This window comes from Dermacentor andersoni, chromosome 10, assembly GCF_023375885.2.
Source record: "Dermacentor andersoni chromosome 10, qqDerAnde1_hic_scaffold, whole genome shotgun sequence".
In the NCBI taxonomy this organism is placed as follows: domain Eukaryota; kingdom Metazoa; phylum Arthropoda; class Arachnida; order Ixodida; family Ixodidae; genus Dermacentor; species Dermacentor andersoni.
Window position 1 is genome coordinate 7714727 of NC_092823.1, and position 13459 is coordinate 7728185.

General features: G+C 54.7%; 1 protein-coding gene across 3 annotated transcripts in view; it reads right to left on the reverse strand.

Moving 5' to 3' along the window:
* Positions 1–13459, reverse strand: part of LOC126519732 (CD180 antigen-like) — a 331658-nt gene that overhangs the window by 243881 nt on the left and 74318 nt on the right. For 2 of the 3 annotated variants that reach the window (XM_072285001.1, XM_072285002.1), the window contains exon 1: positions 8113–8796. The exons of the other annotated variant lie outside the window; for it this stretch is intronic. In XM_072285001.1, the coding sequence (XP_072141102.1) occupies positions 8113–8786 (674 nt within the window). In that variant the 5' untranslated portion in view covers positions 8787–8796. Of the gene's footprint in view, positions 1–8112; positions 8797–13459 lie in introns of those variants that run through there. 3 annotated transcript variants of the gene reach the window in all.

Consider the following 13459-nt stretch of genomic DNA (forward strand, 5'->3'; position numbering starts at 1 on the left):
CCGGGCAGTGCGGCTTATCACTGAAGGCCCGTCGCAGCTCTGTCCGATCGACCCCCATGCACTGCAAGACCACTACTCGAACCTCTGGTCACCAACAACCGTGGATACCAGCATCCTGCGGTCAAGGCTTCCGGCCACCGAAGAACTGGACTTGTGCCCCTTTTCACCGGAAGCAGTCGCAGCCAAGCTCCGTAAATGCGAGAGTACAGCTCCAGGGGAGGACCGCCTCACGTACCACCACTGGAGGCAGGTGGACCCTGAGGGAAGGTTCCTGGCGGCGGTATACAACGTATGCCTCCAATACCGCCGCACGCCCCTGAGCTGGAAGTCGACGAGGACAATCCTGATCCACAAGAAGGGCGACCGCGAGGACCCCACAAACTGGCGACCCATTGCCCTTGGTCGCACGATCGCCAAACTGTATGCCGGGTGTCTCACCACCCGGCTGCAGAGGTGGTTGGGCGACCATGCGGTACTGTCCAGGTGTCAGAAGGGCTTCCTGCCGCACGATGGGGTGTTTGAACACAACTTCGTGCTGCAGGGACGCCTAGACGATGCCAGGACAGGAGGTGGGGAGCTGTGCGTGGGGTTCCTCGATTTTGCCAACGCCTTCGGCTCGGTCGCCCATCAGGCCCTCGTCGACGCTGTCCGCGGCGCCGGCGCGGGGGAGGCCTTCGCTACCATCGTAGAGGACCTCTACCGCGCCAACACCACCTGCGTTGTGGCAGCAGCTGGCATTACGGAGCCAATCGCCATCGGAGCTGGGCTGAGACAGGGCTGTCCTCTGAGCGGCCTGCTTTTCAACCTGGTGGTGGACCCGGTCATCCGTGCAGTACAGGGAGGCGATAGGCAGCACAACATCCTTGCCTACGCCGATGATCTGACGCTGCTGGCCGCGGATCCCACCACCCTGCAGAGCCGCTTGGACCGTGTGACAGCCCTGTCGGCCCGGCTTGGGCTGCGACTGAACGCCGCCAAGTGCCGGTCTCTACACCTGTCTGGTCGCCACCCCGTGGGTACACGGCCCACCTCCTTCACCGTGGGTGGCGACCCGATTCCGGCGCTTGGCGACTTCGAGGGGCACAAGTTCCTGGGCCGTCCAGTGGGGTTCAGGGTGCTACCGGACGAGACGACGGTCGACGAGGCCATCCACCTGGGCAGAAAGCTGCTCTCCTCCATGCTCGCCCCATGGCAAAGGCTGGATGCAATCAAAACCTTTTTGTATCCGGCCTTGAACTTTGCCATGCGGGTGGGCCTTGCCAGCAAAGGAGAGTGGCAACGCCTCGACGAGGAGCTCCGCCCGCTCATCAAGAAGACCCTGTACGTGCCAGCCAGAGCTTCCAATGAATACTTGTACGGAAGCTCTCAGGCTGGCAGTGCAGGGATCCCACTTGCGGCGGAGCTCAGCGACATCTGCCGGGTGGATGGAGCCTTCAAACTCCTGACGTCGACCGACGTGGAGGTCCGGGAGCGTGCGGCAGGGGAGCTAGAGGGCGTCGTGTCAAGGCGGCTGAGACGACCCGCGAACACCGAGGACATGGAGGCCTACCTCTCAGGCGAGACGGAGGGCGACTTCCGACAAACGTCCACACAGGTACAGTCTGTGTGGACGGAGGCCCGGAAAGCCTCCCGTCGCCTCTCCATCGCCTGGGAGCTCTTGGAGCATGGGGCCCGCATCAACTGCGGAGAGGCCTCCGTGTCAGCAAGGAACCGCCACAAGCTGATCAAGACCATCCGGGCGCTTCTCTCCACCGAAAGGGACAGAGCTCTGCATGACAAGCCAAACCAAGGCAAGGCGATGGTGTGTGTGGCGGCCGACCCGGCAAATTCACACTTCATGAGGTCCGGCCGCTACACCCGCTTCATCGACTGGCGCTTCGTGCATCGAGCCCGACTGAATCTCCTTCCCCTCAATGCCACAAGACTCTGGGCACCCGCAGCCGACAAAAGATGCAGGCGCTGCGGGTACGGGGAGGAGACACTGCCGCATGTACTCTGCCACTGCATGCGGCAGAGTCGGGCCATGACGGAGCGTCACAACACCATCGTCGCCAGAATAAAAAAGGCTGCCTTGGGGAGGTTTACTGTCATAGCAGAGAACCAGGTCGTGGGCACTACATCACTCAAGCCCGACCTGGTACTGGCCCGTGGAGAGGAGGCACTGATCCTGGACGTCTGCTGCCCTTTCGAGAACAGGCTGCAGGCGTTCCAGGACGCCCGGAAGGCTAAGGAGGAGAAGTACGCCCCTGTACAGCGTCATCTCCTCCGGCGGTTCCAGCGCGTGACGGTGGACGCGGTGGTCGTCGGCTGCCTTGGCACCTGGGATCAGGGGAATGATCGTGTGATGCGCAGGCTGTGCAGTAGGCAATACCTACGCACACTAAAACGCCTGTGCATCAGCGACACGATTAGCGCCTCTACGAAGATTTTTAAAGCCCATGTAGGCACGTCTTAATGATCTTTTATGTTTTAGAGAAGCGTTTTGCCATGTATTTTACACCTATACAGTTTTAGCCTTTTATCACTAACACCACTAACTAGTTTTTTTAGTCATTTGTTTGCGTTTTTAGATTATACACCTTTTATCCGTTTTTTCCTTGGTTTTGTAACATATTTTTGATGTATTTGTAACTAGCATAAATAAAAAACTCTGTTCTTATCAGCTTAAAAAACGGTTAGATACATAGAAACGCTTCTCGGCCTTTTGGCTAAGATCAAAGTGTAGTGCATGCAGCTGGCTTGCCCGGCCTTCACTACACTTATCTTCGTAGAGGCGCCCGGTTACCTGCCCGGTTATAGCAGTGTCTTTCCCCTATCCCAGCCCTCTCTTTCTAGGCCCTCGGCTCCCTGCTGCACTGCCTCCAGGACAGACCACGTGCTGCTACCTGGTGGCCCCTGGACGACCCACACCGGCCCGCTTCCTGGTCCTGCCACTGCCTGGCGCTGCCTGCTGCCTCCCGGAGACTCCTGCCCTGCTCGGCCTGACCACTGCTTGGAATCCGGTGCTGCCTGCCTGCGGGGTGCCTGTTGGTCCTGCTGCCTCGACTGGTGCTGTGCTGGGGCACGACCGGCTGGCCCCTGCCCTCGCCATCGTCTGTCATGGGCCTGGCCCTTTCGCTGCCTCTCCTGGTGGCCCCCTAGCCTCCGGACCTGGCCTCCTCTAAGGAGAGCCGCCGGGTCCGGAGGGTAAGCCCATCCGATGGATCCTGGGGGCCACGGCCGCAGGGCCCATGACAACAGCGAGGACGATGGCGACCCCAACACCCCTGGGCAGGAACGCCAGCCGACCCGTGAGGATGGCACCCTCACGGTGTTCTTCCCCGTGCCCCACACGGTCCGATGCTGCGAGGAGGGCTGCCGAGCCGCTTACGCCGCGGCCAAGTGGACGGCGCGGCGGCAGTCCCTCCAGCGGCACCTCGAGATCGAGCACAGTACCAGAATCCGGCGCACCGTCAACGTGTGCAGCATCTGCGGCGAGACACTGGGGCAAAGACCAGCCTCCCACGCCTGCCTGGCTGCAACCAACTCGACCGCCCCCCCTGTTGCCCTGCCACATCAATGTGGCAGTTGCTCAATGTCCTTCCCCACAAGGAGGGGCTTGAGCAACCATGAACAGTGGCACAGGAGGGAGGCGGCACTAGCAGCCAGGCGTGATCTCGCCGCGGGTGCTGCCTCTGGTGCGTCGGAGCAGGACGACGACAGCACCCCCCCAACAGAGCAGGACAGCACCGAGGGTCCCGCTGAGGACCCTCCCGAAACTCCAGCAGTGGCCATCGAGCGGGCCGCCGACCAGGAGCCGTCTCCCGTGGCGCCTCCGGGAACACCTGGACAAAGCAGCGATGGCGAGATGGCCGAGGTACCCTCGCAGCGGACGCCAACACAATCAGGGCGGGCCGCGACCTCGGCCACTCCTTCTCCAACACCATCGCTGCTGTCCAACCGAGGCAGCCCGGGAGCACCAGCCTCCGAGGCTCACGAGCCGGCGGCCATGCAGGAGCTCTCCCCAGGCAGGGCAGAGGTGCAGGACCATGACGGAAGCACCCAGGACTTCGGGACCCAGGACGAACATGCTGGTACCACACGGCCAGAGGGCAGTGCATGGACCTTAGCGGACGAAACGGCAGAGCTGCGGGCATTGAGCCGGTTGCCTGAGTCTGCTGGGGAGTGGGCACGGTTTGAAAACATCCTCGACCGTGCCATTGCAGCCGCAACAAAACACCTGCGGCTGCCAGTCGGGGACTCGCGCCAATCACGGAGGCGCGAGGTGAACCCCGACAACCCCCAGCAGATCCAAACACTGTACAGAAGGAACCGGCGCCGGGCAGTGCGGCTTATCACTGAAGGCCCGTCGCAGCTCTGTCCGATCGACCCCCATGCACTGCAAGACCACTACTCGAACCTCTGGTCACCAACAACCGTGGATACCAGCATCCTGCGGTCAAGGCTTCCGGCCACCGAAGAACTGGACTTGTGCCCCTTTTCACCGGAAGAAGTCGCAGCCAAGCTCCGTAAATGCGAGAGTACAGCTCCAGGGGAGGACCGCCTCACGTACCACCACTGGAGGCAGGTGGACCCTGAGGGAAGGTTCCTGGCGGCGGTATACAACGTATGCCTCCAATACCGCCGCACGCCCCTGAGCTGGAAGTCGACGAGGACAATCCTGATCCACAAGAAGGGCGACCGCGAGGACCCCACAAACTGGCGACCCATTGCCCTTGGTCGCACGATCGCCAAACTGTATGCCGGGTGTCTCACCACCCTGCTGCAGAGGTGGTTGGGCGACCATGCGGTACTGTCCAGGTGTCAGAAGGGCTTCCTGCCGCACGATGGGGTGTTTGAACACAACTTCGTGCTACAGGGACGCCTAGACGATGCCAGGACAGGAGGTGGGGAGCTGTGCGTGGGGTTCCTCGATTTTGCCAACGCCTTCGGCTCGGTCGCCCATCAGGCCCTCGTCGACGCTGTCCGCGGCGCCGGCGCGGGGGAGGCCTTCGCTACCATCGTAGAGGACCTCTACCGCGCCAACACCACCTGCGTCGTGGCAGCAGCTGGCATTACGGAGCCAATCGCCATCGGAGCTGGGCTGAGACAGGGCTGTCCTCTGAGCGGCCTGCTTTTCAACCTGGTGGTGGACCCGGTCATCCGTGCAGTACAGGGAGGCGATAGGCAGCACAACATCCTTGCCTACGCCGATGATCTGACGCTGCTGGCCGCGGATCCCACCACCCTGCAGAGCCGCTTAGACCGTGTGACAGCCCTGTCGGCCCGGCTTGGGCTGCGACTGAACGCCGCCAAGTGCCGGTCTCTACACCTGTCTGGTCGCCACCCCGTGGGTACACGTCCCACCTCTTTCACCGTGGGTGGCGACCCGATTCCGGCGCTTGGCGACTTCGAGGGGCACAAGTTCCTGGGCCGTCCAGTGGGGTTCAGGGTGCTACCGGACGAGACGACGGTCGACGAGGCCATCCACCTGGGCAGAAAGCTGCTCTCCTCCATGCTCGCCCCATGGCAAAGGCTGGATGCAATCAAAACCTTTTTGTATCCGGCCTTGAACTTTGCCATGCGGGTGGGCCTTGCCAGCAAAGGAGAGTGGCAACGCCTCGACGAGGAGCTCCGCCCGCTCATCAAGAAGACCCTGTACGTGCCAGCCAGAGCTTCCAATGAATACTTGTACGGAAGCTCTCAGGCTGGCAGTGCAGGGATCCCACTTGCGGCGGAGCTCAGCGACATCTGCCGGGTGGATGGAGCCTTCAAACTCCTGACGTCGACCGACGTGGAGGTCCGGGAGCGTGCGGCAGGGGAGCTAGAGGGCGTCGTGTCAAGGCGGCTGAGACGACCCGCGAACACCGAGGACATGGAGGCCTACCTCTCAGGCGAGACGGAGGGCGACTTCCGACAAACGTCCACACAGGTACAGTCTGTGTGGACGGAGGCCCGGAAAGCCTCCCGTCGCCTCTCCATCGCCTGGGAGCTCTTGGAGCATGGGGCCCGCATCAACTGCGGAGAGGCCTCCGTGTCAGCAAGGAACCGCCACAAGCTGATCAAGACCATCCGGGCGCTTCTCTCCACCGAAAGGGACAGAGCTCTGCATGACAAGCCAAACCAAGGCAAGGCGATGGTGTGTGTGGCGGCCGACCCGGCAAATTCACACTTCATGAGGTCCGGCCGCTACACCCGCTTCATCGACTGGCGCTTCGTGCATCGAGCCCGACTGAATCTCCTCCCCCTCAATGCCACAAGACTCTGGGCACCCGCAGCCGACAAAAGATGCAGGCGCTGCGGGTACGGGGAGGAGACACTGCCGCATGTACTCTGCCACTGCATGCGGCAGAGTCGGGCCATGACGGAGCGTCACAACACCATCGTCGCCAGAATAAAAAAGGCTGCCTTGGGGAGGTTTACTGTCATAGCAGAGAACCAGGTCGTGGGCACTACATCACTCAAGCCCGACCTGGTACTGGCCCGTGGAGAGGAGGCACTGATCCTGGACGTCTGCTGCCCTTTCGAGAACAGGCTGCAGGCGTTCGAGGACGCCCGGAAGGCTAAGGAGGAGAAGTACGCCCCTGTACAGCGTCATCTCCTCCGGCGGTTCCAGCGCGTGACGGTGGACGCGGTGGTCGTCGGCTGCCTTGGCACCTGGGATCAGGGGAATGATCGTGTGATGCGCAGGCTGTGCAGTAGGCAATACCTACGCACACTAAAACGCCTGTGCATCAGCGACACGATTAGCGCCTCTACGAAGATTTTTAAAGCCCATGTAGGCACGTCTTAATGATCTTTTATGTTTTAGAGAAGCGTTTTGCCATGTATTTTACACCTATACAGTTTTAGCCTTTTATCACCAACACCACTAACTAGTTTTTTTAGTCATTTGTTTGCGTTTTTAGATTATACACCTTTTATCCGTTTTTTCCTTGGTTTTGTAACATATTTTTGATGTATTTGTAACTAGCATAAATAAAAAACTCTGCTCTTATCAGCTTAAAAAACGGTTAGATACATAGAAACATAGATAGCCTCCGGGAAACTGCGTCAAGTACCCTAGGAATGCTAATGCCTTAATACGCTCGCCTGTATGTTACTTTTTCAACATTACAGTGATACGCGCTATTAAAGCAGTCGAAAATTCTTTCCTGCGTTTCTTTTGATAGCGCTGCTATCGTTACAAAAGTGAGAGCTGTCCTCAACCTCCCATCCCCAGCTATCCGACAGTAGTGACGTTCTTATTTATATATTGGGTAACCCTGCGTTCAGTCCTTACACTTGCGGCACCAGTTCACCCGCGTGGCTCCATTACTACAATAATGTTAACCCACCTTCTTTTACGACGATTGCTTGCTCACAGCCATATGTAGCGAGGATTGCGAGGAATTAAAATCAGGTATACCTGCCTCCATGAAAAATACAACACAATATTCAAAGGAATGCGCTCTCAAGCCTGCTGTAATTAATTTCACGCTAGGATGGCGAATCTGTTGTTGGATTTATGCTTTAAATATGTAAACTATTGTGCCATGTTGAAATCGAGAATCTGAGCAAATGTCGTCTAGTCGCGAAGAATCTTGAAAAACGAAAATGAAGTGATGACGGCGCAGGAGAAAAAATTATCAGAAGGGTCGCATTTCATTGTGCGAAACGCGTTTGCTATCTGAACAAGGCTTCAGTGTTGAGGGCCGGAACGTGAAGCTTTTGATTATTTCTTCACCCTAGTTGGCGTTACTTGTGCTTTCTTCATTACTCTTCAGTTTTCTTTCTTCTTGTTGTTGTGTTTGTCCATGTATGGCTATAATATATAATATGGTAAGGAGAGTCTCATGGCGATATAGCTCACGAAGGCCACTCGAATGACAAAAAGCCTAATAAATTCTCTGACGCAGAATCAAATACATAGAGGTATCCTAATGTACGGCGCGCGCTCCCGCAAAATAATAGCTATCCCGCCGCTATCCTGTTGTCCTCATCGTCTAATCGAGATCACTTCTGCATACTTCAGTATCGGGACTATACGCGTCGTGAGCATGCTGTCGCACATAAAGTGCACTGTATTTCATACCGCACCACACGCTCGTGACCTCGCGTTGCAGCGATTGTGAGGAGCTTAGTCCACGTTACCTGAGATCTAGATGACGCAGATTGGAGGCCAGTTGCGGAAAGTACGTCCGGCGCACTTTCTGCAGTCGATTCGAAGGAAGCTTGATCTCTTCCACACTGTCCAGTCCCGAAAGAGCCTCGTCTTCGACGCGTTCTATTCGCGTGTTCTCAATGGAGAAGCTCTTGAGCCGCGTCAATCCGTGAAACCAGTTTCTCCGCAGCACTTCGATGGTGCTGGTGTCGACCATGACGTGCCTAAGACTGTCCGTCGCACCCAAGTGAGCATCGCCCAAGTCGAGGTCCGTGTGGCGAACGTCGAGGCCTTGCAGCATGCTTCCGAAAACGATGGTGGCGTCGTTGTGGCCTTGCATGGGAGAGACCCGGAATGTGGAATGCAAGATTTTAATCGTCACCACGTTGAGGCCTTTGAAGAGGTCCACAGTTATGGAGAAATTGACGTGCTGGAGCGTCAGCGCGTTTAGATCGTACGCACGCAAATAGCTGAACGGCACTTCCAGGTGATGCGTGCTACGTATGCCGCTGCACAGGATCCGCAGTCCGATGCTGGCTTCGATGCATCGGCAGGGCATGAGGAACGCTGCCTGCGGGCATGACGCCTGCTTGCGTGCCTGGGCGGCGGCCAGCAGAGCAGCGGCCACTACGAGGACGCCGGCGGGAGAAGTCAGCCGCCGCATCGTTCGTCAGTCGGCGATGCGGTTTCAAAGAACAATGCCCCCCCTCCGCAATTGCGGCCTCTGCGAGCGTGCCTTATCGGGCGCCGACAACGGGAGGTGGGGGAGAGGCGCGGCCGGTACACGCGCGCAGGTGCGCACCTCGACGAGGCTGTCCGAGCCGTGACCTCGTTCGAACGCGCGGAGATAACCAAATTAGCGCCGTTTCCCAGTGTCCCTGAATTTCGCTCGGAGAACTGCTCAGTCCAGGTTTCAGCAGCGCGGATAAAAGGCATCGCGGTTTCTCATCCACATTAGTAAACACAGCACGAGTTCCGCTAGAGCCCATCACACCGGACAAGGCGTTGGAGCACTGGTACCTTAAGGAAGGAATCGTCACCGGCAGAGTGAATTTCATTCCGACAGCAAGGGCGCTCAAGGACATAAAAATTGTTACAGCGCAATCACATGCAACCACGAGTATGAAGGACGGGACACAATACTTGTGGTTGGATGTGATTGCGCTGTAACAATTTTTTATCAAGTATGCACCAACTCGCCCAGAAAGAAGTTTTAATGGCGCTCAAGGAGCGTGTGCGCCATCAGCGCCACCGTCGTCGTCGCACTGTCACGGTCGATGGTGCAAGGTTGGGGCCTCAGAGATGCGCGGTGTGCTCCGCTGGAACAACGAGGACAGCCTTTCCGCGGCGGACACGAGCTCTGCGCGCATAAGCGCTATACTCGCTGACAACCTACTGTGGCAATGAGCTTGTTCACATGTGTTACAGCGCCAAGTAGTCCTGCAGCGTTTGACAGCGCTTTTGGTTTCATGGAGAAGATACTCGACCAGTCCAGCTTTCCCGTGCGATGGTTTTGAATTTGCCCGAGCGCGAACGAAAAATGCAAAAAAGGATTAGGTCTAGTTTACCACTAAGTAATGTATTTCGCCCTATTTGGACTCGTAAACAAGATGTTTTATATTTTCTTACTCATCTTACTAATGGGAATGACAACTTGGAATTCATTTTCTGGAGCGCACTTGTTGCATGCTTTGATTCCTTCATTTCATTTACATTTCATTTATTGATACTGTCAGCCCAACTTTGGGCTATTACACGAGTGGTAGGTCACAATACAAGCAAAAATATATTTACACGATAAAGAAAAATACAAAGAAAAAGTACATTTTGGGGAATGCACTGATAGTAGCACCATGGCAAATACAGCATGTAATACAACACCCAGGTGTACGGTATAACCATTAGGCCAAGTTATGGTATGCGTACACATGGGCTTTTGACATTTTCAAGAAAATCGCGTAAAGATGACGTCCTTACTATTGAGTCTGATAATATGTTCCATTGTTTTATTGCTCTCGGAAAGAAGCTGTATTTAAAACAATCATTGCGAGTAATTGGAGGAGCGATATACATACTGTGGCGATGACGAAAATAGTTACTAGGAGAGAAGTGAAAATAGTCATCTTTATCAATTTTAACATGGCCATGAATAATAAGAAAAAGAAACTTCAAACGGTCATACTCGGTTCTAGACTCTAGTGAAGGAAGTTCAGCAAGTTCACATAACTGGGTAGGAGAGTGGGAACGACGATATTTGTTAAAAATAAACCGTGCAGCAAGCCGCTGAATTTTATCCAGCTTAGACTGATTAGATGAAGTGTATGGGTCCCACACAATTTTTGCATACTCCATAACCGGTCGAATCAAAGTTTTATATGCCAGGCATTTTACTTCAGGGGTAGCATTATACAGATTTCTTCTAAGCGACCACAAGGCTTTCTGGGCCTTGGTAAATACATAATCAACGTGTTCATTCCAACGCAAATCCGAGGTAAGCTTTAAACCCAAGTATTTAAATGTTGACACTCTTTTTAACGCGACACCTTCAATGGAATAATTGTAATCAATAATACTTGGTTTTCTAGTGATAGACATGTAAACCGTTTTGTCAGAGTTCAGAACCATTTGCCAGCTGTCACACCAGTTTTTTACCTTTTGCAAATTTTAATTTAAATCCGTCTGATCGGCAGGTGATTCGATACGGTTATATAATACGCAATCATCTGCGAAGAGTCTGATGGGAACTGTAATGTCATGCGGCATGTCATTGATAAATAATAAAAATAACAGGGGGACTGCTGCACGGGACTGCTGGCTTTCCCTTCGTTGGCGCAGAAAGTTGGCCCCGAGTATAGTGTTCCTGTTTTGTAGCTGTAGTCGTAAGTGCGTACCACACACTAATGTGTACACGAGGCAAGCGCCACAAAAACAAATAAAAAAATGCAGGTGACTGAGCATGCGGTAGCTTCCACGCAGGCTACGAACGGTGACACGTCGAATGTATTTCGTGCACTGCCGATGCGCCCCTGACGACGCCTCCAGCGCCGCGGTGCTGTCGAGGCACCGCTGCGCCAGCGTAGGCGGCCTTCAGAAACAAACGCGCTCACACGACGTTTAGGCGTGCGCATCGAGGCTCCCGGCGCTTCGAGTCATCGGGGCAGTGTTACTGCTTCGGCGCGCCAGCATGTCGCCTAGCGTAACGTTAGGGACACCGATCAACGAGCTCGAGCGCATCGCTTAACATTGCTATCATTGTCGCTGATTCGCTCTTTGAGTGCAGCTGCCAATATTTAAAAGTTAGATGTGTCATTATGAAGACTTTCTATCAAGCGAGTACTCTAGCAGTAACAATAGAAATTCACAGAATAAATATTCGGTATACAGACGCACATTTGTTGATTATTAGAGTGCACGGGACTGCTGGAGAAAGACAAGGAAAGGAAGGGGAAAAAGAAGAGGTGAAAAGCAGGGAGGTTAACCAGATTAAGTGTCTGGTTGGCTATTCTGCACAGTGGGACGTGAGGCAAGGGGAATAAATGATGAGACAACGAGGGAAGATTAAAAAGAGAAAGAAAAATGGGAACGCATCAGTTCACGCATTATACAGTTTTTCAGTGAGTCAAGTTCCCTCTCGAAAGCCCACTAGCGCTTTTAAAACATTTCGTGCCGGCGTCGGCTGGGACCGGGGTCCAAGAGAGAGAGAGATAAGGGAGGCAGGGATGTTAACCCTTCATGAGCCCGGTCGGCTACAATACGCAGGGGAAGAGAGAAGGGGGAAAGAGAGTATAGAGACGTGCACGGACAATGCTTGAATCAAAGCCGCTCGTAGAACCAAGACGTTCTCAGAAAGCACAAAAGTGCCTTCACTGCCTTCTGAGGCCATCATTGGTGGGGACGGTGCTCTAGTACCGTCTGTTCACTCAGAGGACGATCATCTAGCTTCCTCTATGCGCTCTACAAAGATTGCCTTTGTGCTTGAAATTGAGGACAGTGGCACAGCAAGTGGTCAATGTTCTCCTCGCATCAGCAAAGATCACATGTACGGATATCAGCCATTCCAATTAGGGGTGAATAAGATTTCGTGAAGGGAACACCCAGCCTCAACTGACACAGAAGAGATGCTTCGCGTCGGTGCAGTCCAGGCGGAGGTCTGTGTTGCAGTGAAGGGTTTAGTCTGTGCAGTCTGGTTGGTCGAGGGTCCGAGAATTCTGGCTTCCCTAAGGGAACGGTTGTCAATCTTGTCGAGCGTGGTGCTGAATACTTTTTTTTGTGCATTGAAACGACGCAATCACGCAGAAGGTGCGCTATCGGCTCGTTACACCGGCAAACTTGGATATCTGGACTTGTGGCCAGCTACTACAAACCATAGGGGACGGAATAGAGTTACCTCCCGCCGTTATAAACCAAGCGGAAAGCGGAGCTTCAGACCACGATCCAGGTGAGAAAGGCTCTGGTTCTTAAAGTCTGCCTAATACCATTGGGCCAACGTAAGCTCGCGAACAAGCTCCTAACGCGATTCTGCGCTAGCCGAAGTGAAACTCTCGTGCAGCGGCGAAGATCTCCAAAGGCCGCCAGTATGCACCGCCAGAAGAAATGGTGCGGTGTAGTTTCGTCAGCACAGCACTTCGGACAGAAAGGAAGACCGCATGGACCTGAACTAATAAAGGCTATCATATCATGGCGAAAAACAACTTTCAAACTGAATTAAACACAACCATATGAAGTCGTTTGGGTGACCAAACAAAACAGAGATATTATTTGTAGTTCTAATCGAACCGTTTAAATGATAAGCTAAAGACAAATGAAAATGGACTTCCCAGAGAACAGGGACACGCCCTCCACCTACAACGAGATTACTAAACACTACTATCTCAGCCGTAGAACTTACTTTGTTCCTCATCCGCGCCTCAATAGAGCTCAAGCATTAACGCTCCGTCTACTACAAACGAATACCTATCCCAATCCATCGCTTTTACATAAAATCTATCCGGATATTTACACCAATGCTACCTGCCACGGTTGTGGAGAAATATCCACGTTAGACCACATGCTCTGGCGGTGTGCCCGGTCACGCTCTATCATCGCTAACAGCTCGGCCAGATGGGAGGCGGTTCTCCGCAGCCCTCTTCTGGCTGACCAACTCTGGGCTGTCCAGCAGGCCCACGATGCGGCCGAGAGGCTCGGCCTTCCGGTTCCCACGTGGGAGCGGCCCGCTTCGTGAAGACTTACGACCTGCAGGACTTCATTAAAGTTTTACCATACCATACCAAGGAACAACTTGCCACCGATTGGAGCCGCAGCCACAACCCCCTCATTATACGTGCGTTGCCTTACCAA